This window comes from Cynocephalus volans, chromosome 1, assembly GCF_027409185.1.
Source record: "Cynocephalus volans isolate mCynVol1 chromosome 1, mCynVol1.pri, whole genome shotgun sequence".
Classification (NCBI taxonomy): Eukaryota; Metazoa; Chordata; class Mammalia; order Dermoptera; family Cynocephalidae; genus Cynocephalus; species Cynocephalus volans.
In genome coordinates this window covers 52,181,020-52,202,834 of record NC_084460.1, presented here as the reverse complement: position 1 = coordinate 52,202,834, position 21,815 = coordinate 52,181,020, and the positions used below count along the sequence as shown (strand labels likewise).

Below are 21,815 nucleotides of genomic sequence, written 5' to 3'. Positions count from 1 at the left end.
AACTTGCCCAAAGTCATACCATGGAGGAGTACAGACACACACAGGCAGTCTGCTGGGAAAGCCCATGCTCATGGCCACCACAGAGGACTGCGGCCTTGTCCTCTGACAGGGCAAGTCCTGCTGGTCTCTCCTCAGGGTTCACCTGCCTTGGAACGCCATCTTAGGGCTTCCCAGGTGCTTCCTCTAAAGCCTCACAATCAACCACTCCCTGCAGCAGATAAAGAGCAGGTGTCCTTAGTCCTAGAGTACAAATGTGAAGAATCTGGGGCTCCACAAAATGAAGTGGCTAGCTCAAGGTCACAATGTCAAGATGCAGCAAAACTGGGACAAAGCGCCAAGACCTTATGGCTGCAAGTGCAGTCTAGCACCCCTCCTGTCACACTGGTCATTCCAACTTGAGCTGGATTTACATCACACACCCAGGCCCCGTGACATAGCTTATGGAACCATACATGACAGGAAAAAGAAATACCAATTCCCCCATCCCTCTTGGGAATGCAGGGGCCCTTTCCACCTTGGGGACAGAGAAAGTCCATTAAAACCTAACAATGCGATGGACTGAAATGCATTGGTGTTCCAAGTCACCCAGGCGCTCTGCTGTCCAAAATACCCATCCAAGTACTCTGAGTTACAGAGGGCCTTGTTGGGAGATGACTTCAGGACACATGTTAAAAAGCAAACCTTTTATAAACTTGTAGTTTATATATACATAACACTAAATCTAGCTACCAGTAAAGATTACTAAAATAAGTATGTTCTGTCTGAGTACCCAAAATCCAAATCATGTGACCACAAGCAGAGAGAACAAAAGGTAACTTAAAAACATAGGGGCGCTCTCCTTGGAATTTTATTCTTGCAGGTGTAAAGGCAAGGTTCATTCCTAGAGAAGCAGGCCATGCTAGCTGCTCTGGACCAGGAATGGAGCTAACTCTTCCTCTGGAATCTCTGAGCTGGCAAGAGCTCTACTGTAGACAGACATGGAACATCATTTCATAACTGGGCTTGACACTTAACCTCAGGGACAAAAGACCAGACCAGTAGGTCAAAACCATGCACTCTTCAGAAAGCTAAATTTGAATTGTGTTTTTCTCCACCCCCCACATTGCAATAAGGAAGACAAATTATAAACTAAGGAGTCAATGTTCTTCACATGCACTGTGCTCTTTCTTGGACAGGGATTGTCAACCTTTCCTGGAGGTGGGACACAATCTTCAAACTACTGTTAGAATAATGTTCATTTTTTTAAAAAATTTATTTATTTTTCAATTTTTATTGAATCAAAATTGATTATACAAATTTTGGGGGTTCAACATTGAGATATGTTGACCAAATCAATATTACTAGCATATATATTGTTACAAATCGTAATTATCTTTATGCCCCTTGTCCAATTTCTCCCCATCCCCTTCTCCCTCCCCCCTCCAATTAACCTAGATTTCTTCTCTCCTTAAAGAATAATGGTTACTCTGTTGATTTGTTGCCTAGATGATCTGTCCACGCTGAGAAGTGTGATCGGGTCCCCCAATATTGTCATAGGACAGATGCTTCTTCTGTCACTCTGAAATAAGCTTTATGAAGAGAGGTGTCCTCTTCTTTTCTTTATCTCTGCTGGTGACTCTCCTTGTGTCAATGCACTCCAGTCGCTGGTGGACCATCTGCGTGGTGGTTGTGGCATCTAGCCACTTTTGCTACAGCCATGGTTATAGTGGTGGCTGTGGTGGGCCACCCAAATGCAGGCGATGTTTTTGGCATGTTCCTTTGTGCAGGCAGTGTGCCTGGTTGTGGGGAGTGTTCGGTCCCTGGACCCATGCCTTGGGGCCCCAGGCAGGCCCCAAGGCCCTGGTGGTGTGCCTGGTTGTGGAAGGGGGGTCTGATCCCCAGCTCCATGCCCTGGGCCCCTGGGTCCCTCAGTGGGGCCCCGAGGTGCTGGCAGTGTGCCTGGTTGGGGGGGGGGGTCTGGTCCCCTTCTCCATGACTTGGGTCCCTGGGTGGGCCATGAGATGCTGACTGTGGGCGGGGGGGGGGTCCTGGGCCCTGGATCCATGCCTCAGATCCCTGGGCAGGGCCCCAAGGTGCTGGCTGTGTGACTGGTTGTGGGTGGGATCTGGTTCCTGACTGCATGTCCCAGGCCCCTGGACAGGCCCCAAGGCTCTCGCAGTATGCCTGTATATGGGAGTAGGGTCCGGTTCCTGGCTCCAAGTCTCATTTTCCTGGGTGGACCCCGAGGCTGGCGGTATGAGTGGTTGTGGGTGGGGGTCCGGTCCCCAGCTCCATACCTCATGTCCCCTGGTGGGCCTCAAGGTGCTGGTGGTGTGCCTGGGCCCAAACTAATTTTTTGTCCTTTGCTTACTTCTAAAATGGGGAAACTTCCTATGGGAACCAGTACTTGAGCTATGTGGTTGAGCTAAAAGAATAATGTTCATTTTTTAAAATTAAAGTGAATTGGTTTTGAGAATTTCAGGTCTCACTTGGCTATAAATATCATGCTCTGATATTTTTTACTCTAGGAAAGAAGAGAACTTTGACCTAGTCTACACTTAGATTTTCAGTGGGGCACAGGTCTGGCAGTGAAAACTACCTTGCCCTTGAGCCTCTGTTCCCCCAGGTGTGAAAGACTGCTGCTCACCATTCTGGAGAGCTCTGAAGATGATGCTCAGATGACAGCAATCAGAAGACAATGCTAATTTTTAGAGAAGCTAGCTCTTTAGGTGAAACACAAATAACGGTTGGGTCCAGAGAACTGAGCACATCCCCAGATAAACAGCCCCAGGAAGCTCTGTCTCCTCTTTCCATTCTTCACCGCCTTCCTAGAGGCAATTCAAGTGAGAAAGAACAGCACTCTGCCTGGGCTCTAGGCCAAACAGGCCCTTCCTTTTCATCTCTCTGCCATCTCCAACCTCCCCAGACCCAACCTTCGCAATGCACCAAGGAAAGAAAGGAAAATAACACCTTTACTAGCACCTACTGTGTGGCAGGTACCATAGAATGCACTCTCCCCTTAGTTCTCCCAATTAATCTTCACAATAATCCATCAAAGAAGCCCACGTCTCCATTTTCTATATGAAAAGACAAGGGCTTGGAAAGGCTGTGTGGCCTCACTTGGGTCCCATGGCCAGCACATTAAATAGCAGAGCAAGGGCTCCAACCGGCTTTGATTCCAGAGTCAGACTTCCATACGATAGGGTCTCAAAGCATGATCCATAGACCCTAAGAGTCCCCCCATCAGGCGATGCATGAAGTCAAAACTATGGTCATAATATTAGCCAAACATTGTATGCCTCTCTGCTGTGCTGACACTCACAGTATAGTGCAAAAGCAGTGGTGACACCTTCGGTGCTTACCACCATTGCATTATGCACCATCATACACTCTCAGTTTAAAAAAGAGCCGGCTTCACTTAAGAACATCTTTGCAGGGACTGGCCAGTTAGCTCAGTTGATTAGAGTGCAGTGTTATAACATCAAAGTCACGGGTTTGGATTCCCTTACCGGCCAGCAGCCACAAAAAAAAAAGAAAAATCAAAACACACACACACACACAAACATATCTTTGCTGAAGCCATAAGAAGTACCAATTTTACTAAATTCCAAATAACAACACATCATTTTGACACTCCTTACAGCAAAACGCACTTCTGCTGTTTCCTGACATAGACACTGCCTTGAGGAAAGCCCCTGGGCAGTTGCCTGGGCTGTGAGCTGGACTCTATACTTCTTCATGGAACACCATTTTTACTTGAAAAAACGACGGACAGACAAATTCTGGTTACTTACACCTCGGTATGGTACACATTTCCTTGAAAATGAATGAAGTAAAGCCTGTCACTTTAAGGAATAAAACTTACAGTAGTTGTTGCCAATGATAAAATCCAGGACTTCAAGCAAAACCTGTAATAGTGAAAAACTTATATTTGCCACCAAAAGCTTCATAGTTTCCCAAATACTTAAAGACTTTTCCAATGAGATCAGTGGGATAGAAATGAATGTGATTTTTTGATGTTGTAAAATGAAATACGTCAATATTGAGAAGTTCTGTACAATTCACCTAATATTTTCCAAATCCATGCATGATATTTAAAAAATCGGTTTAAAGTGCAAGAGAGACCAATGTATTTTAGTGAAACAAAGTTCAAAAAGTTCACAGACATGTTTTCATATTCTACACTATACTAGTAACCTTTAAGAAAGTACCACTTGTGAAGTTTTGGTGTAGTATCAAAGAATGTCCAGAATTATCTGAAAAGGCTATTAAACAAACTCTTCCCTTTTCCGACTACACATTTGTGGTGAAATCAGTTTTTCTTCATATATATTCACCAAAACAACATATCATAACAGATAAAATGCAAAAGCAGATGTGAGAATCCAACCTGTCTTCTAGTAAAACAGACATTAAAGATATTTGCAAACAATGTCAAACAATACCAGTCTTCTCACTAATTTTTTCTGAAAATAGTAATTTTTCATCAAAAATTTTAACTCTATTAAGACGTTAAGTGATTTATCATTGTTATTCCTAATTTAATTAATCATTTTTTAATTTCTCAGTTTAATATCTACCATGATAAATGTCAATACAATGCACAAACAAAAGAACTCTTTGGGTATTCAAATTTTAAGAGTATTAAGGAATCCTGAGACCAAAAAGTTTAAGCATCGTTATTCTACACCAAGCTGCCTCACAGGCCCCTCCAGGAAGAAAACAATCAGGTTAAACAACTCAAGTGTTGTGCTGGTGGCTTTCTGTAGTACTCCTCTTGGGAGAATCTGCAAGTTTAAAAGAGAAAGGAGCCTCGAGTTCACAGGATGTGCCAGGGTCTGGGGTGGAGATAGAAGTGCACATGCATGTGCAATCATCCCTTATGAAGGGGACTGAGGCTTCCTTTGCTCCTCTAATCAAACAACCTTGCAACTGCTTGCTCTATCTCTGCAGAAGGGTGCTGTCTGAGATCCACCACCACCTTACTGTGGAAACCTTTCAACTGGGAATGAAAACCGTGGCCTAACGGCTTGTAAACTTTCAGGAAGCTCCAGGTATAAAGAGGGCACTTGGCCCCTCCCCCATGGCAACAACTCTCCTCCCACCTGGAGCAGCAAGTGGAGAAGAAGGTACTCACCACCACTGGCTCTCCTTTGTTCTAGGCATCCAAATCGGCAAGCCAGTGAGGAGCTCCAGTGGCACCCAGGCTTTGTGAAGTTCATAGACCCTCAGTGTACCTCAGTATCCACATCCTGCTTAACAAGCCCCTGACTCAAGTCAGAAAGCTACTATCACCTCGTGTCAAATTCAATTTGCTACACCCTATTAGCTGGAATTTTATGAGAACATGACAGAATAAATGTTGTTAATCGTTTGTTCTTTCAGCTCCATACATGCAAATTGTGACAGAAATTATGTACTTTTTTCCGTGACAGGTTATAAAAGAGCTTCCCATTAACTTAATTTATTTCACTTGAATACCAGAGACACTAATGATAAAACCCTCTTAAATGAACCATCTATCCTACTTTTAAAACATATCTGCTGATACTACATTAAAAAGAAGCCTGTTACCAGGAGACAGCCTGGAGACTGGGTCACTACTCAACGTTAACGCTCTGTGGTATAATGTCTACTGTATCACAGCCTGCAAACGTGGGGTCCTTGGTATAATGTCTGCTGTATCACAGACTGCAAACTTGGGGTCCTGTTAAGAAAGGGGCTTTGGGGTCATAAAACATTGGATCAATGAGATCAGACTTTCTTCAAAAGAGAATAAATGCAGAATATATGCCACTTACAACACATGCACACACCCCTTGGAGAGATGCTGACGAGATCACATGCAGCATAAAAGCTGCTTCGAGAACCCAAGCAAGGCACAGATCATCTTCACCTTCATCGTAATGGTAACACGGCACGTGAATAAAAGGCTAATAAGTGCCGTGGCACAAAATTTGTTTTTTTTTTTTTTAATCTCAGTCTTATCTTTGAAATCTCTCTCCACAACTTACACACCCACAATCTTAGCTTGGGCCCCAATGACTCACTTCTAGATTTCTCCCAACTAGGAGATATTCCACCCTTCTCCCAGTTTCTTTTCCATCCAAATTACACTGCACAGCCCCTAAAAGCCCCAGGATTTTGAACTCCCCCAATACCCTGTTCACATCACGTTAATTCCTCAGATTCAGATCAAAAACCTATTTAAAAAAAAAAAAAAATCCCAAGTAAAAGACAATCAGTTCAGCTCTTCACAATCTGGTCCTCCTCAGATTCCCTGGTATTTGCCAACAGCAGGCCTCCCTCTGGTCCAACAGGTGTGCACGCTGCTCGGGCCACACATCAGGTCCCTACATCCTTCTGCCCAGCAATGTTCTCCTGTCATTACCAAAGTTTCTTCTTACCATGCCGCCCTTCTCTGGCATGTTCCGTTTGATTCTCCCCTACCCTACTCACAACCCAATATACCACATCTTCCAGGGCTTACTCCACTAATAGAACTCTGTGACAAGAAGTTCTCAAGCTTCAGCATGTACCAGAATCACCTGGAGTGCTTGCTAAGACAAGACTACTAGAGCTACCTCCAGACTGTCTGAGTCTGAAGGGCTGGGCTGGAACTGAGAACCTGCACTTCTAACAGGTTCTAGATGCTGCAGCTGCGGCTGGCCTAGGACTCACACCAGTGTTGTACTACATTTCTAAAGCTGCAGCTCCTGCTGGAATGCCATCTCACACCTGCATTCTTACTGTGGGCACCTTACTCTACTGGGAAACACTACTGATACTAAGACTACTGAGCTCCTTTCTACATGACTGCCTTTTTTCCCCAGGTGGACTGAGACCAGGACTTAATGTTTTGATAGCTCCCATTCTGGGGCTAATTTGCATTTTATCACCGTTGATGGGTTTGTAACTTCCTCCCTTTCAAATTCAAAGCACTCCTGAATTACTGCTCCCTCTAAAAATCTCCTTGGAGCAGCCCAAAGAGAGGAACCCTCCTTAAACCCTCACCCAACTGGTTTCTTTTCTGTTCCACTTCCCAGAGCAAGTAACTCTCCTCCCCGTGGCCCAAGACAGCAGCTTCCCAGCTTCTTATCGCCAGTCTCCTTATACCATGTCTCTCTCCTCTCACACAGCCTGCAAATCAAAAGAATGTTCTCCTATCAAACTGCATTTATGGTGGCATAATGAAGTCACTGCTCCACTTTCTTGAAACTAATCAAAGATATACATACATAAATGCCAACCAGAGCTCCTGATCAGCTGAAGACAACCAGTATTACCACAATAAGGTGACATAATTCCTGCCCAAAGCAAAGAAGCTTGACGTTTTAGTTAGACCACGTACCCTTATCATGAGTAAATTTATTATTTCCTTTAGGATTCTCAAAATGTTGAAATTATGATTACCTTCCCTATTCAGGGACCCATGGATAGAATATGAGTGTAGCAAGCAAATAATTAATTTTATCTACTTATAAATAAGATAACACTGAATTGTCTTTGTGTTCTCTATAGGATTTTCCAATTTATGTAGTCCTTCTCAGATAACAAACTCCTCACAGTCCGATTAACTTACCTGTGCAGAGACTAGTGCAAACTTACCGACAGTGAGGTCTCCCTTCTCCAGTATCAATGGAAGATGAGGTGTGTGCTACACACAGGCACGGGCCAAATAACAAGGCACATTCACTCTCTTTTATAAATGCCCCTTTTTAGTGTAAATCTTTTTCAGAAATCCAAACGTACTTTCCTGTCTCCTGGAACACTTAATAATAGAATACAACATACCCTTTTTCTGACTGCTCTAGTGTTGTGATGTCTGAACCCCCATTATATTGTATTTTAATAAAACCACAAGCCATGTCTCTTGGGACTGATCACCTGAAACATGGAGAGCAGCCTGCCCTGAGGCTTCAGTAATTGCAGATCTCCACTGTTACTTCTGACCTCTCCCCCACACTGTGCTCTCTGTCCAGTCCCTCACAATCTATCTGCTACTACACCTGCCATTTCCATGTGGCTGCCTCTCACAGCCCTTTCCCTTTTTTCTGGCTGGTGATGAGCTGGAAACCAGAATAGGGTTAACAGCTGAGTCTAAAATAAGAGTAAACAGAACAAGAGTCAAGGCTGGGGAGCTCTCAAGTGGGTAAATATGTAAGAAACTGTAATGAGTGGAAAGAACATCACTTCTGGCTACTTGAAACCTTTGCTTGCTTTCTGCTTCTCAGACACGTAGAGACTTGACATGACTTTCAGCTAAGTGAGATACACTGAATGTACTTGATAAATCCTCTTGATTGTGATTATTTAAAAATGTAAGCAATAAATTGTGTCTTATTAAAAAAATGAAACATAGGATTCCTCTTACAAAGCCTGAATATTATAATAAACTTTAAAAAATATTTAAAAGCACAATTAAGCTTAATTTTTGTTGGTAATTTTTTTCTTTTAACCAGAATCTCATCTGGTGAAAAAGATTGAAGATATCTTTTAAGTATGAATGTGAGCTGTTCTTATCTGAGAGTTATAAGCCTGGTTCACGAAAACAACTTATAAAAAGGTTTCGCTTATCAGAGACTTCCAAAGCAAACGATCAAACGAAGAAGAATGTTGCTCTTAAAGAAGCGCAGACTCTCCAGATGTATCTTCCACTAACAGCACTTGATGGGTAAATGCCTGGCCTCTTTTTCTAAGCATTCTGTGCATTTATATGCTGGTGCTAATCACCTAAAAGCTGCAGGCCAAGGTTGGCTGGTCCAGGGCTACCAAATGGCTACATTAAACTGAGTCAGCAAAATCTTAAAAAGGATTTTAATTATCAATTGCAGTATTACCCAATTACATTAACTGACCAATGTTTCCATCCAGGAAGAGTTGCTGATATTCATTCTCTGTCCTCAGGATTTTATTGGAAGAACTTTTTGCTTTCAATGTGGATTGAAAAGAGGGCTGAAAAGGGCTATATGTCAGGAGTAAATACTGCTAAATTTTTTGAATTCTAATTTAAAATACATATTCAGACACTGAGAGATTTGTGTTTGTCTATAATCCATTTTCAATTCCCAGTGTACACTTAGTAAAGAGTATCTGTACCTAAATATTGGTATGTGTAATGACTCTTTCCTATGCCCACCCCTCACACACACACACAAACATTTTGCATTTCTAATTTGCTTGGTACAAAGGCAACCAACGTGCATAACTGAACTGCAAATGGAAACGTGCTTGCTACTTTAGTGAAATTAGAATTCAGTGAAGGTTATAAAAATATTAAACTTAATATCATATTACAGGAAGCGTAAGTATTTTTGATGGGCCCATGATTTTACCACTTCACCTGCTGTATCCGCTGGCAAACATGGTTTGGAATATTAATGGAAAACTCCCTCATTATTAAACTGCAGTATTAAAAAAAAAATCCACAACCACTAACAGCTTACCACAAAGATATTTTCAGAAATTATCTACCTTAAAAATATTTTCCCACCATACAGTTCAGAAAATAGATTTAATTTTGTAAAGCTAGAAAAAATGGGGAGACCCCCCACTGCCTCAAACAATTCATTAACTCAAAAAGTTCTATTTTCCTTACATTTGAAAACTCAAAGGGAAAAAAATTCAATCTCCTGTTCTCCAATCTCCATTTAAGTATGCCTATTTCACTGAGGTCCAGATTTGAATAATTCAAAACCATCTCTAGTAAATGGTAACGTGTCAAGGAGCAAAGGCCAAAACCATGGCATTCTGGGCCAATTAATACAAACAGAAAGTGCCCTGCACGATCTCACCTACCAAGCTGCCTCATCCAGCAGGCATGGACCCCAGAAGGGGCTGCTATAAGATGAAATGAGTGCCTATCTAAAGGACAAAGACGAGAACTCAAATCATAGGTCTGAGGAACCAGATCCCAAAGCACCTCTTAGTAAAGTCCACACATTATAATCTATTGACACAATAAGTTTAGATTATGCCTGTGTCCAATTGTTACTTTATCAGCTAAGTTTATAAAAGGGAGGTTTTTTTTCCTTTTCAAAGGACCCAATGTTCTGAAGTGATCTGCCATGTTCTGAAAAAAATAGTCAGATAAGTCAGAGCCTGAACTTTTGAAGCATAACGTAAGGTCCCTTGAATATCAGGTTAATCTGAAAGGTGAGAGTAGCTTTACAGGGTATGTGTGAAAGATATCTGGCTCTCCCTGTCACACCTCAATCTGTGTGCTTTCAAAACCTCAGCCCTCTGGCCAGCTCCAGGGCACATATCATCACGACCATCATCCTTCTCACTCTCCCCCTCTGTTTCCCTCCCTCCCCCCTTCCTCCCTCCCTCTTTTCCTCTCTCTTTAAAAGATTTATAACCCTCCCTAATAGCTAGCACATCCCAAGGGTTTTCAGAAATTGGAGAAATGCACTAGTCGTGTCCTTTTCAGGTAAGTTGTGACATTCTGCATGGGAGCAGGACAATGCTGGTAGTATTTTAAGTTGATTTGATGGCCACCTTTTTATAGATTATATTTTAAAATTTACTAGCAACTTTTCATTACAAAACAAATGTATATTACAGAAAAGAAAAAACACAAATTTCTTCTCAAAATTAGGAAAGGTCCATAAATTAATAAAATGTATGGGATTAATTTATTTCTAAAAAAGCAATCCAAATATTATGCAATCCACCTTCAACAAAAACTAGCCAGTTTTTGTCAAAGCTAGTGGAAGAATAATGCAGTCTTACTCCTGTTCCATGCTTTCAGTTAACACAGTATTTGTGAATATTCTGTGAAGTACATACTATTCTCTCCACTTTACAAATGAGAAAACTAGAACCTAGAGAGGTTAATATATTGGCCAAAGATCAGCCAACTGGTTAAACAGTAGAACTGCACTTCCTGCTCAAGTTTCCTTAACTCAAATTCAGTGATCCTTGAGCAGAGAGGGTGAAACCAAGCCTGGCCGTGTGTGCAAGTGAAGAGAAGGCAGGCCGGCCTTTGGATAATCTGCACTGCTTGTCCACTGTTCTCCTCCTCCTCCTGGGGAATAGGCCCTCTCCCAAGGGAACCCGGGACTGTACTGACTCACCAAGATGTCATCATATCACTGCATTTTAAGAGAACCCTGGAAAAGGGCAGTGCTTTTTATCCCAAGGTATGCATGTCTAATCAGTGATGTAGCGGCCCTCAGCACCAAGATGTCATCCTATCACCACATTTTAAGAGGACCCTGGAAAAGGGCAGTGCTTTTTATCCCAAGGTATGCATGTCTAATCAGTGATGCAGTGGCCCTCAGCACGCAAAACTGCAGCAGACAGGCCAGCCCCTTGCTGACCTTTGAGGCCATCCTAGAAATGCAGTGACACCTCGGCATCACCCAGGTTCCCCTCCAGTACTGAGAAAAATACCAAATAAAGACAAATGATCCCTTTCTCATATGCAAATCTAGTCTTGTCTCACCTAGGAAGAAGGCTTGCAGAAACATGGACATTTTATTATTCAACTATTTTTCCCCCAAATACATTACATTTTGAGAACAACAGTACTTTACATTTTATATTCACTTGCAAGTGGCCCATCCCTAACACTGTTGAGGCAGTTTAATATCATAGAAAGAGCATTAGATCAGGAGCCAAGACTCTTGGCTTCATATACCAGCTCTGCCACTAACCACGCATGTGGCTCTAAATGATCATGCCCACACTCTGTACCATCCTTTCTTGTCTGTAAAAGGCCACACCACAAAATCCTGGTCTTCCTTAAGTAGGTCTTCACAAATCAAAACAAATGTCTAGAGTTAGTTATTACTTTTTAAGAAAATCCTTACAATGGGAGAGGGATGGATCTTTCTGAAAGAGATAGACACACACATATATACACACATATATTTCTATTTAATATCAGAAAGCACATCTACACTGTACAGCTACCTATTGGGATTATTTTATTTGGAGGACCATCTGCTTCCCCCGTATTTATTGTAAAAATTGGTAATTTTCACCTACTAACAACCTTGCTCAAATTTAATATGGACAAGGAAACTGAGAGGGGAAAAAAGTAGATAAAAGAAGGAAATGAAAAATTTCAGCTGCCCTTGGTTTCAACAGAAAAACTTAAACCACATGAATCCAGAGGATACAGAAATGCCAACATCCCAGGTCCCTTCCCTTCTGCAACATGCTGCAGTTCAAAGAGTATAGGTTTTCAGAGCCAGATAGGACAATCCACATCTTGGCTGTGATTTGCTAACTTGGTAACTCTACGACCACCAGTCTCCTCCTTAGTAAAATGGAGGTAACAATGCATCCATTACAGGGCAGATAACAGAAATGACATGAGATAGCACATGTGCAGATCCAGCACATAGCAGCCCCCCGATCAATGCTGGTTTCCACTCTCCTGACTTCTCCTGGGAAATAACCGGATTCAAGAGTCCAGATCAGGTCTTGCAGACTCACAGAGAAGCACACAGGGGGAGAGCTGGCGTGGGTGTACCATAATGAGAGAGACCAATGGATGCAGGGAATAAGAGTTTGCAGAAATGGTCAGATAATGAAACACCTTATATCTTTCCAAAGAGGTGAATCATTTTCTCTTAGGTGTCAAATGAATAGCCAAAATCTATCATGGAAAAAGCCAGCTAGGTACTCATTTCAAATGAGTAGTAGCTCCTAATGATGCAGAAGCTTCTGTGACACTGAGTCAGCTGATATTTAAAGGATAAATACACACTCCCCCACAGCTCCTTCTTGGTTCCAGAAGTTCTAATAACCTAAAAGTTTACTCCATTTCTAAAATACATTTAAACTCCAATCCATCACTTACATCTCCTTAAGTCTGAAATTTAATTCTCAATTTAGGCACTTTACTACCATCTTTTCAAAAGTAGGACTTTGGAAAATATGTGTACTCTCAGACAGAAGGGGTAAAAACAAAACAAAACAACCCCAACATCAGACATGCACAAAACTTGCACCCTTGAATATATTCGTTTCCTCAAACCTCATCTCCCTTAGCTTTCCACAATCAGTAAAGTACAGTTACCAATCATTGGAAATGACAGGGGCTTAATGTCAGAAATCATTTAGCTTAAATAAGAAAATAACTCCATTTAGCTTTCTCCCACAAAGTAAAATTAAGTTTGTTTAGTCTTTTTTTATTTATTGCCAAAGGGAAGATTTAATTTCAAGGGAGTGAAAACCAAACTCATTCTGAAGTCAAGTCTAAAGAAACCACTTTAATTTTGCTCTAACTACTGAGGCACAAAGGCTGTAAGCCTTAAAACAAAGCAGCATTAATTACGGACAGCAAAAAGTGAGTGGGACCCATTATGCCTTTTAGTCAGGGGGTGGAGGGCTGTTGAAAGGGAGGTGGGGGCTGTGGAGAAAAGTCTATCATCTTATTTTGCTACACTGCAAATACAAGCTTTAAAAAAAACGCACTGGTTCTTTCTAGGGGCCTTTTGAGCCTGCCCTCTTAGCCCCCATCTCGGGACTTACCAGATACATTAATCGAGGCCCCTGCGTCGATGATCCCGCTGTTGGGCCTCACACAATACCTGCGTGGTGCTGTTGTCTTCACTTTAAAGCACACGTTTCGATCTGTCGGGTTGCCAAGCTTTAGGTTGGTGGTGACAACATCAGTGAAGGGACCTGGGGAATGAGAGAGAGACTGATTGGGGGTCTTGTGAGAAAAGTGTAGAAGATTGACTTGTTTATGGAAAGAAGGGGTATGGAATGAGGAATATGAAGAATCAAGATCCAAAATTATCTCACTAACATGTCAACGGATGGGAGAGAGGAGCTGAGGTTAATGCACTAGAAGTAACAGCTAATATTTACCATGTTCTACTACTATTTCAGCAGGTACCCAGTAAGTGTTCTAACATACAGCATCCCACTGAACCCTCACTTGATGATCATTGCTGTTTTGCAGATGAGAAAAGTAAGGCTTGGGAAGACAAGTTACTTGTCCAAGTTTTCATGTTAGTTAGTGGCAGACAGGATCTACAATCAGATGGCCTGAATCTAAGGCCAGTTCTTACCTGTGTTAAATACTGATTTCCACAATAACAAGATGAAAACTAACAGGAAGAGTGTAAAGGACTAAACTTGGGTCCAAAATGATTATCCAGGGCAGAGTGTGCCGAGACTAGCAAATATGAGAAAGACTTTGAGGTACTAACGGTCTAGAAAACAGAGAAACCCCCAACAGTATAGTGTTGCTGCCAGAAAAGTTATATCATCTTAGGCTACAACATGAAGTTCAGAGTCCTGCTGGGCAGCCCACACCTGAAACATCACATTCAGTTTTAACTACTCAGGCTGCTGGGAAGATTGAAACAAAGCTCAGTGCCCTGAGGATATTTTTTATTACTATTATTTATTCATTTCCTACTTTATTAGATTTTTTTAATTAAGAAAGTAAAACATGCTTCTTAAAACAAACCGAACAATAAAAGATGTATAAGGAGAAAGTTAATAAGCTTTCCCTTGTCCCCTGAGGTAACTAATATTAACAATATGGGAGATCTTTCCACATCGTCTATTCTTACACAAACAACACATACATACATGTGCATCGGATGGGGGGATTTAACAAAAAAAAATGAGATCATGCTATTCACATCACATTGAAACTTGTTTTTTTTAAATTTACCAATCTACCCTGGACACCTGATCACTGGGTTTATTAAAGAGTCAGGTGGGAGGGGTTGAACTATAAGACCTCTTAGGTCCTTTTCAAATACACATATTTACAACATGTAAATCATTATCTTTGTGTTTCCTCTAGGCAAGCTCTGTTACTCTTGGCCTTTTTTTTTTTTTTGGCAGCTGGCCAGTAAGGGTAAGGGGATATGAGCCCTTGACCTTGGTGTTATAACGCTGCGCTCTAACCAACTGAGTTAACCGGCCAGCCCCTCTTTACTCTTTTCTTTACATTTACAAGGAAGCAGGAGATGAGAATGGAGAGGGAATATTAGCTTGTGTGTTCACAAAGAAATATATGTTGGTTCATCTGTCCCCTATATAAGAAGACCCAACAAAGACATTCAAATTTGTGCTTGGATGAGACTAACCTCCTGAGGACAAGGATTATACTATGCCATCTCTGTATCCCCAGCACTGTGTCTGACATGGAGTAAAAGTCTCAATATATGTATCTTCAGCAAGAAGGAAACTACCTGTGGATTTTCTCTAGCAAAATTAAAATCTCAGGCTGGTTTCTATCCTCTAGAGGTGCTCAGGGTATGAAAAATGAATTTGATATGAGCTTAACTTAAATACAAATTAAGAAATCAATAATGGTGGAAAGGAAGAAAGGAAAAGGGACTCAATTCCAAAATCAAATAAAACCACAGCCAGTTCTGTTATAAGGCTTATTCTGAAAACACAAATTTGTTCCAATGTCACTGATGTGCTTATTAGGGGGACAATTTGAGCATAAAACAATTTTCACATTTGCTTATGCATGATTTTGTCTGCAAGAAACACTAGGTGAACACAGAAGACTGCACCCAGCTGAACCAAACTGAACTCAGCTGCACAGAAATATAAAAACACTCATCCACACACCTCAACCACTTATAGGCCACCTTGGTTCACTCACCTTTGGGGTAATGAGCCACACCTGTCCACACCTGGTATTAAAACTTTCCATTCAATTTCAGGTAGTCCTCCTTCCTCCACATCACAGCAACTCACAGACTGCATGCAACCCATCTAGCACCCATATCCACAGGCAAACTTCAGGTCTTCTTCAAGTGTCATATGTGCTGTAGTATTTGCTGCATTTATTAGGTTCCTATCTTTGTGTGTGTGTCACTGACAACACCTTTGAGTGTTGTACACCTTAACCTTGTTTCTGCGATGGCCCTGTGGTTTTTACTGTGCTATTTTGTATACTGCAGTGATTTTTAGAAATGCATATGTCGCATTATAGCAGAACTGACTATAATTCTGGATCATCTATTGTTTGGGATTACTTTTAATAAAAGCTATTCTCATTCCGTGGGCAATGATACCTTCAAAAATGAAATGCCTGAAGAGAATTTCTCCATGTGCCCACCTTTCCAATAAGCCCTGCCTACGGCCCTCTAGGAGTCAGGCTGGAAGCATGAGAGAAGGCAGTTTGAAGGGTCTGTAGATGTAGTGTGGCCAGATGTGGGAAAAGGCAAGAGTCTTTGGTACTGCATCTCACCTACAGACCCCATCACAAACAACCGTCTCTCTATACTTTCAGTCAGCTCCCTATGGAGAACTAAAAGCTTACATAGGAGCCTGTGGCCCAAGAGGAAGAGCCAGATGCTGACAACACTCCATCCTTGCATCAAGTTCTTGGCATCAAGGGAGAAACAAGACACTTGGTGCTGAGGCAGGGTTTGGGGGATTATGGAAGCAGCAGCTCCCTGTGACTCTACCCTTTTCCACTCTCCAAAGCATGCTGATTGGCTCATAATGAAGATGGAGAAAATCTGATCTCCCATTACGTCTTTTTGCTTGCTTAATGTGGAGATCAGTTCAGCAATGGTAGAAGGAAAAAAAGAAGAGCTAAACAAAGCTCTTATTTTAGGGTCAAAGAAAGCAATAAAACACACTCACGTGCACTCACAAACAGCACACAAACCTATATAGGCACAAGCAAATCGCCACATACATACATTCCTTGGCCCTCACAGAAAAACTACCAATCAGAAGATCTCCATATTAGGCACAGCTCCAGCTCAAGCAGCCCCACAACACTCAGGGAAAGAAGAGGAAAGTGGACAAAAATGGGGGTCTACACAAAGACACACGTGGAAAGGGGTGAGATTTCACATCTAAAGCCTAGTTAGAAGGGAAAGTTACACAGTGACAGTTTGAATGCAATTAAAAACTATCAGGCTTTCTAGACACGAGCTTAAAGTTACTAGTTTCAACAAGATTTTGCCTCAAGAACATGGAAGCATCTTCAGATCAGAATGCCAAGAATTCATAATAGCCTCCAAACACATCCAAAAATATGTAGATTTTTCTCTAAGGTAGTTTGAAGTTCACTGAGAGCAGAAATAGGGATGCTGGCAAGATTTCACTGTGACGGAATTAAGATTACTTACTAGTTTTTAACTTGGTTTCTAGGGTCATTTCCTCCCCTCCCCCCTTATGAAGTTGGGGTGGGGGTGAGTCCAAATTTATTTTTTATTTTTTATTTTTTTTTTCTAAAAAGATGACCGGTAAGGGGATCTTAACCCTTGGCTTGGTGTTGTCAGCACCACGCTCAGCCAGTGAGCAAACCGGCCATCCCTATATGGGATCCGAACCCGGGGCCTTGGTATTATCAGCACCGCACTCTCCCGAGTGAGCCACGGGCCGGCCCGAGTCCAAATTTAAAGCATTTGTTTATACCTTACATTGATTTCTTCTCCTAGGTACTTTACAAAAATAAACCAAACATAACTGTAAACACTAAGCTGTTTTTGGAAATTTCCCCTGATTCATCTACTACATAGCAATCTAAATGGTGTTTCAACTTATATGAATCACATAAAAGGTAGTCTAAATTATTAGAAGACAAACAATATCTGTAATAATAAGCAGGATAAAATAAACATCCCAGATTTCTCCCTTAACACTCAATCCTGGGTTTTTACATGTTAGGGGTTTCTTGGGCTTTCATAGGCTTTTATTTGTAAAAATCTGGAAGGAACAATACTGAAAACATATGCAATAGAACAATATCACTGGTAAAACAGCAAAGTCCCATGGGTAAAAATCAAGACATTTTGTAAAAACAGGCCAACTCTCCTCTCACCACTCTGGGCAATTTACTGTAAGAATTTTATTGAAAATAAATTCCATTCGCCTTGAGTAATTATAGGAGATAAACCATGTTAGTGTTCTCCTTTTCCCTTGTATTAATGAATTAGAATACACAAAAAATCTCAATAAAAATGATGTAAAGGCTTATGAGCATCATTCAGATTTTTACTAGTCACTTACATTTCATAAAACTGTCATTTCCATTAAAGCATTTTATAAAAAATGTGATTTTAATATACCAACATACATATTTATCACCAATGAATTTAAAAATTGCTTATAAAGCACAAGTCAATCTTACAAATGAAATCTCTTTCAAAAGTTAGAATTTTTTTCTTTTAAGAAATGAAAAAAAATGATTTGTGTCCCTTGAACTACAGTGCATACTTTTAATCATTTTTCTTTCTAATCTGCTATTCTTTATTTCAGATAAAATCTATACAAAACTAGGAACGAAGCATCTAAAATGGGAGGTAAAAAGAATGAAGCAACATGAATTTGGGGAGAAATTAGGAATACTCTTTAAATTTTTTATTCTTCTTTTAATGTGGATAATGTTCTCCATGCCCTAATTATGCCATATATTCGTCTGTGAAAATTTTCATGAGTTTGATAAATATGCTTATGAAATAACATTTACTAACTGAATATGAATTCCTTGACATGCTTTAAAAGGTATTTAGATAAACTAACAGTATAAACTATTTCCTCCACCTTCCCCCAGGCTCCACTGCTATGACTTTTTGTCATTTTTAATTGTGTTTTTTAAGATGCTAAGAAGACTCAGAGTTAACCTGTTTTCGAAAGTAAATAATGCAATACCAGCAGATATTTGCATAGCACTAAAAGTGAAAGGAGGAAGAGTTGATGTTTTTGTCTTAGTTACAAAAATGGAGCCTGAGATTTATAAAGTGCTGGTTTAAACGTGAAGGAAGAAGGTCACAATCCAGCAAACTTCTCAACACTAAGAGGTCAAGTTCCAGTTGTTCAAAATTTCATCAAAAATGTCTGGATAAACTTTTCAATCAGGAAACCTAAGAGCATTTTGTGGAAAAAGTATTCCATTAACTCTTTAAACATTCTCCCAGTGTACGCATGGTTAAAGTACTCCTTTTTCTGTTATTCTTTTTTCTATAAATTGATCATTAACAGACTCTAGAGTAAAAGATTAATACAAAACTCTTCCTTTCAGGAAATGTAATGCTACCTTTACAAAAGAGTAATTTAAGAGTTCATGTTCCACCAATTGTAAAAGGTAATAGTGAAAATTCCCAATGGACTCAAAATTCAAACTTGGCCTTACTTATTTGTATAACCTCAAGCATATATCATCCCATCTATGAAGTGACAGGATAGAATTTCTTTAAGAATAATTATATAATTTTACTTTTAACTCAGCAATTCCATTCTACCAGAAAATAAAGATTAAAATGTACTTACAACACCAAACTATAAAACTCCTAGAAAGTTACAAAGAAGAAAATCTACATGATTTGGGGTTTGGGGATGACTTTTAAAAATACAACACCAAAGGTATGATGCACGAAAGAAATAATTAATAAGCTGGACTCCATTAAAAATAAAAACAGAATATACCAATTATCCTGATTTGATCACCACACATTGTACACAGGTATTGATTTTCAACTCTGTACCCCACAAATATGTATCATCAATGTTTCAGTGAATAAATAAATAAAAATAAAAACATCTACTCTGCAAAAGACACTGTCAAGAGAATGAAAGACAAGCACATCACAGACTGGGAGAAAATACTTGCATAAGACTAATCTGATAAAGGACCATCAACCAAAATACAGTATACAAAGAACTCTTAAAACTCTACAATAAGAAAACGAACAACCTGATTTAAAAACATGCAAAAGATCAAAACAGAAACCTCACCAAAAATGTACAGAGGGCAAATAAGTATATGAAAAGATGTTTAACATCATATCTCACTAGGGAATTGCAAATTGAAAAAACAGTGAGATAGCCATCTACTAGAATGGCAAAATCTAAAACACTGACACCACCAAATGCTGATGAGGATGTGGAGCAACAGGAACTTTCACTGACTGCTGATGAGAATGCAAAATGGTACAGCCACTTTGAAAGACAGTTTGGCAGTTTTTTACAAAACTAAATATATTCTTACCATACAACCCAGCAATGGCACTACTTGGTGTTTAACCAAATGAGATGAAAACATATGTCCCACACAAAAACCTGCAACACAGATGTTTATACGAGCTTTATTCATAATTACCAAAACTTGGTGGCAATCAAGATGCCCTACAGTAGGTGAGTGAATAAAATAAACCATGTACATCCGGAGAACAGAATACTTGCTTAGCGCTAAAAAAAATAAGCTATCAAGCCATTAAAAGGCATGAAGGAACCTTAAATGCATTATTACTAAGTGAAAGAAGCCAATGTGAAAAGGCTGTATACTGTATGATTTCTATACTATATGACAGTCTGGAAAAGGCAAAACTATGGAGACAGTAAGTAAAAAATATCAGGGATTGATAGGGTATAAAGGAGTAATAAATAGAGGAGCACAGAGGATTTTTAGGGCAATGAAACTACTCTGTCTGATACTATAGTGATGGTTACACGTCATTATACATTTGTCAAAACCCAGAGAACATACAACACCAAGAGTGAACCCTAATGAAGACTACATTCTTCAGGTGATGATGTGTCAATGTAGGTTCATAGTTCACGGAAAAAACAGAATTATAAGATAATATGAATCTTTCCATGGATTTTCTGAAGTACCCTTTTATGGGAACTGTGTACTTTCTGCTTAGTTTTACTGTGAACTAAAAAGAGGAGGGGGAAAAATAACTATTTGGCCTTTTATATTAATTCACTTTTGATTGTACCCCCCTAACATTTTTGATAATTACTGAGATTTTGAAAATATATATCTGTGTGTATATATTATACACATATATGAGGAGACTTCAAAAAGTTCATGGAAAAATGGAATTACAAGATAAAAAATACAAGCTTTATTTCTCAACACAAGCTCCATCAAGTTCAAGACACTTTTGTAAGTGATACTAGCCCTTTAGTCCACCCCTAAAGAAATGAGCATCCTGGGAATTTAAAAATGTTCATTTTTTAAAAAATTAACTGCAGAAAACTGGGTGCCCTTTAAAGATTTTTTAAGATTAGGAACAAAAAGAAGTCAGACAAGCCAAATCAGGAATATAACATGGATGCCTATTGATTTCCCATAAAAACTCTCTCAAAATTGCCTTTGTTTGATGAGAGGAAGGAGCAGGAGCATTACTGTGCCGGAGAAGGACTCTCTGGTGAAGCTCTCCAGGTGTTTTTCTACTAAAGCTTTGGCTAACTTTCTGAAAACACTCTCATAATAAGCAGATATTATTGTCCTTTGACCCTCTAGAAAGTCAACAAGCAAAATGCCTTGAGCGTCCAAAAAACTGTACCACTACATTTGCTCTTCAACTGTCCACTTTTGCTTTGACTGGACCACTTCCACCTCTTGGTGGCCATGGCTTTGATTGTGCTTTGTCTTCAGTATCATATTGATAAAGCCATGTTTCATCTCCTGTTACAATACTTCAAAGAAATGCTTCAGGATCTTGATTCTACTTTTTAAAAATTTCCATTAAGGGCCAGCCCGTGGCTCACTCCGGAGAGTGTGGTGCTGATAAAACCAAGGCCCCGGTTTCGGATCCCATATAGGGATGGCCGGTTTGCTCACTGGCTGAGCGTGGTGCTGACAACACCAAGTCAAGGGTTAAGATCCCCTTACCGGTCATCTTTAAAAAAAAAAAAAAAAAATTTCCATTAAAAACTCTGCTCTAGTCTGCAGCTGATCCAGTTGCAACTGTTTGGCAGTTTCAAGTGGAAAGTTTGCTCAACTTTAATTTTTCAGAATTTTTAATTTTTCAGTCAGAATTGTGTAAGGTGAACCAATTCAGAAGTCTATGGTGTTGGCCACTGTTTCTGCTGTTAATCACTGGTCCTCTTCAATTAGGCACAAAAAAGATTAATTTTTTCCTCACAAA

At 40.1% G+C, this 21,815-nt stretch overlaps 1 protein-coding gene across 2 annotated transcripts in view; it reads right to left on the bottom strand.

The window, feature by feature from the left end:
* Window positions 1-21,815, bottom strand: part of VAPB (VAMP associated protein B and C) — a 57,184-nt gene that overhangs the window by 16,547 nt on the left and 18,822 nt on the right. For both annotated transcript variants that reach the window (XM_063097231.1, XM_063097237.1), the window contains exon 2: window positions 13,468-13,620. In XM_063097231.1, the coding sequence (XP_062953301.1) occupies window positions 13,468-13,620 (153 nt within the window). The remainder of the gene's footprint in view (window positions 1-13,467; window positions 13,621-21,815) is intronic.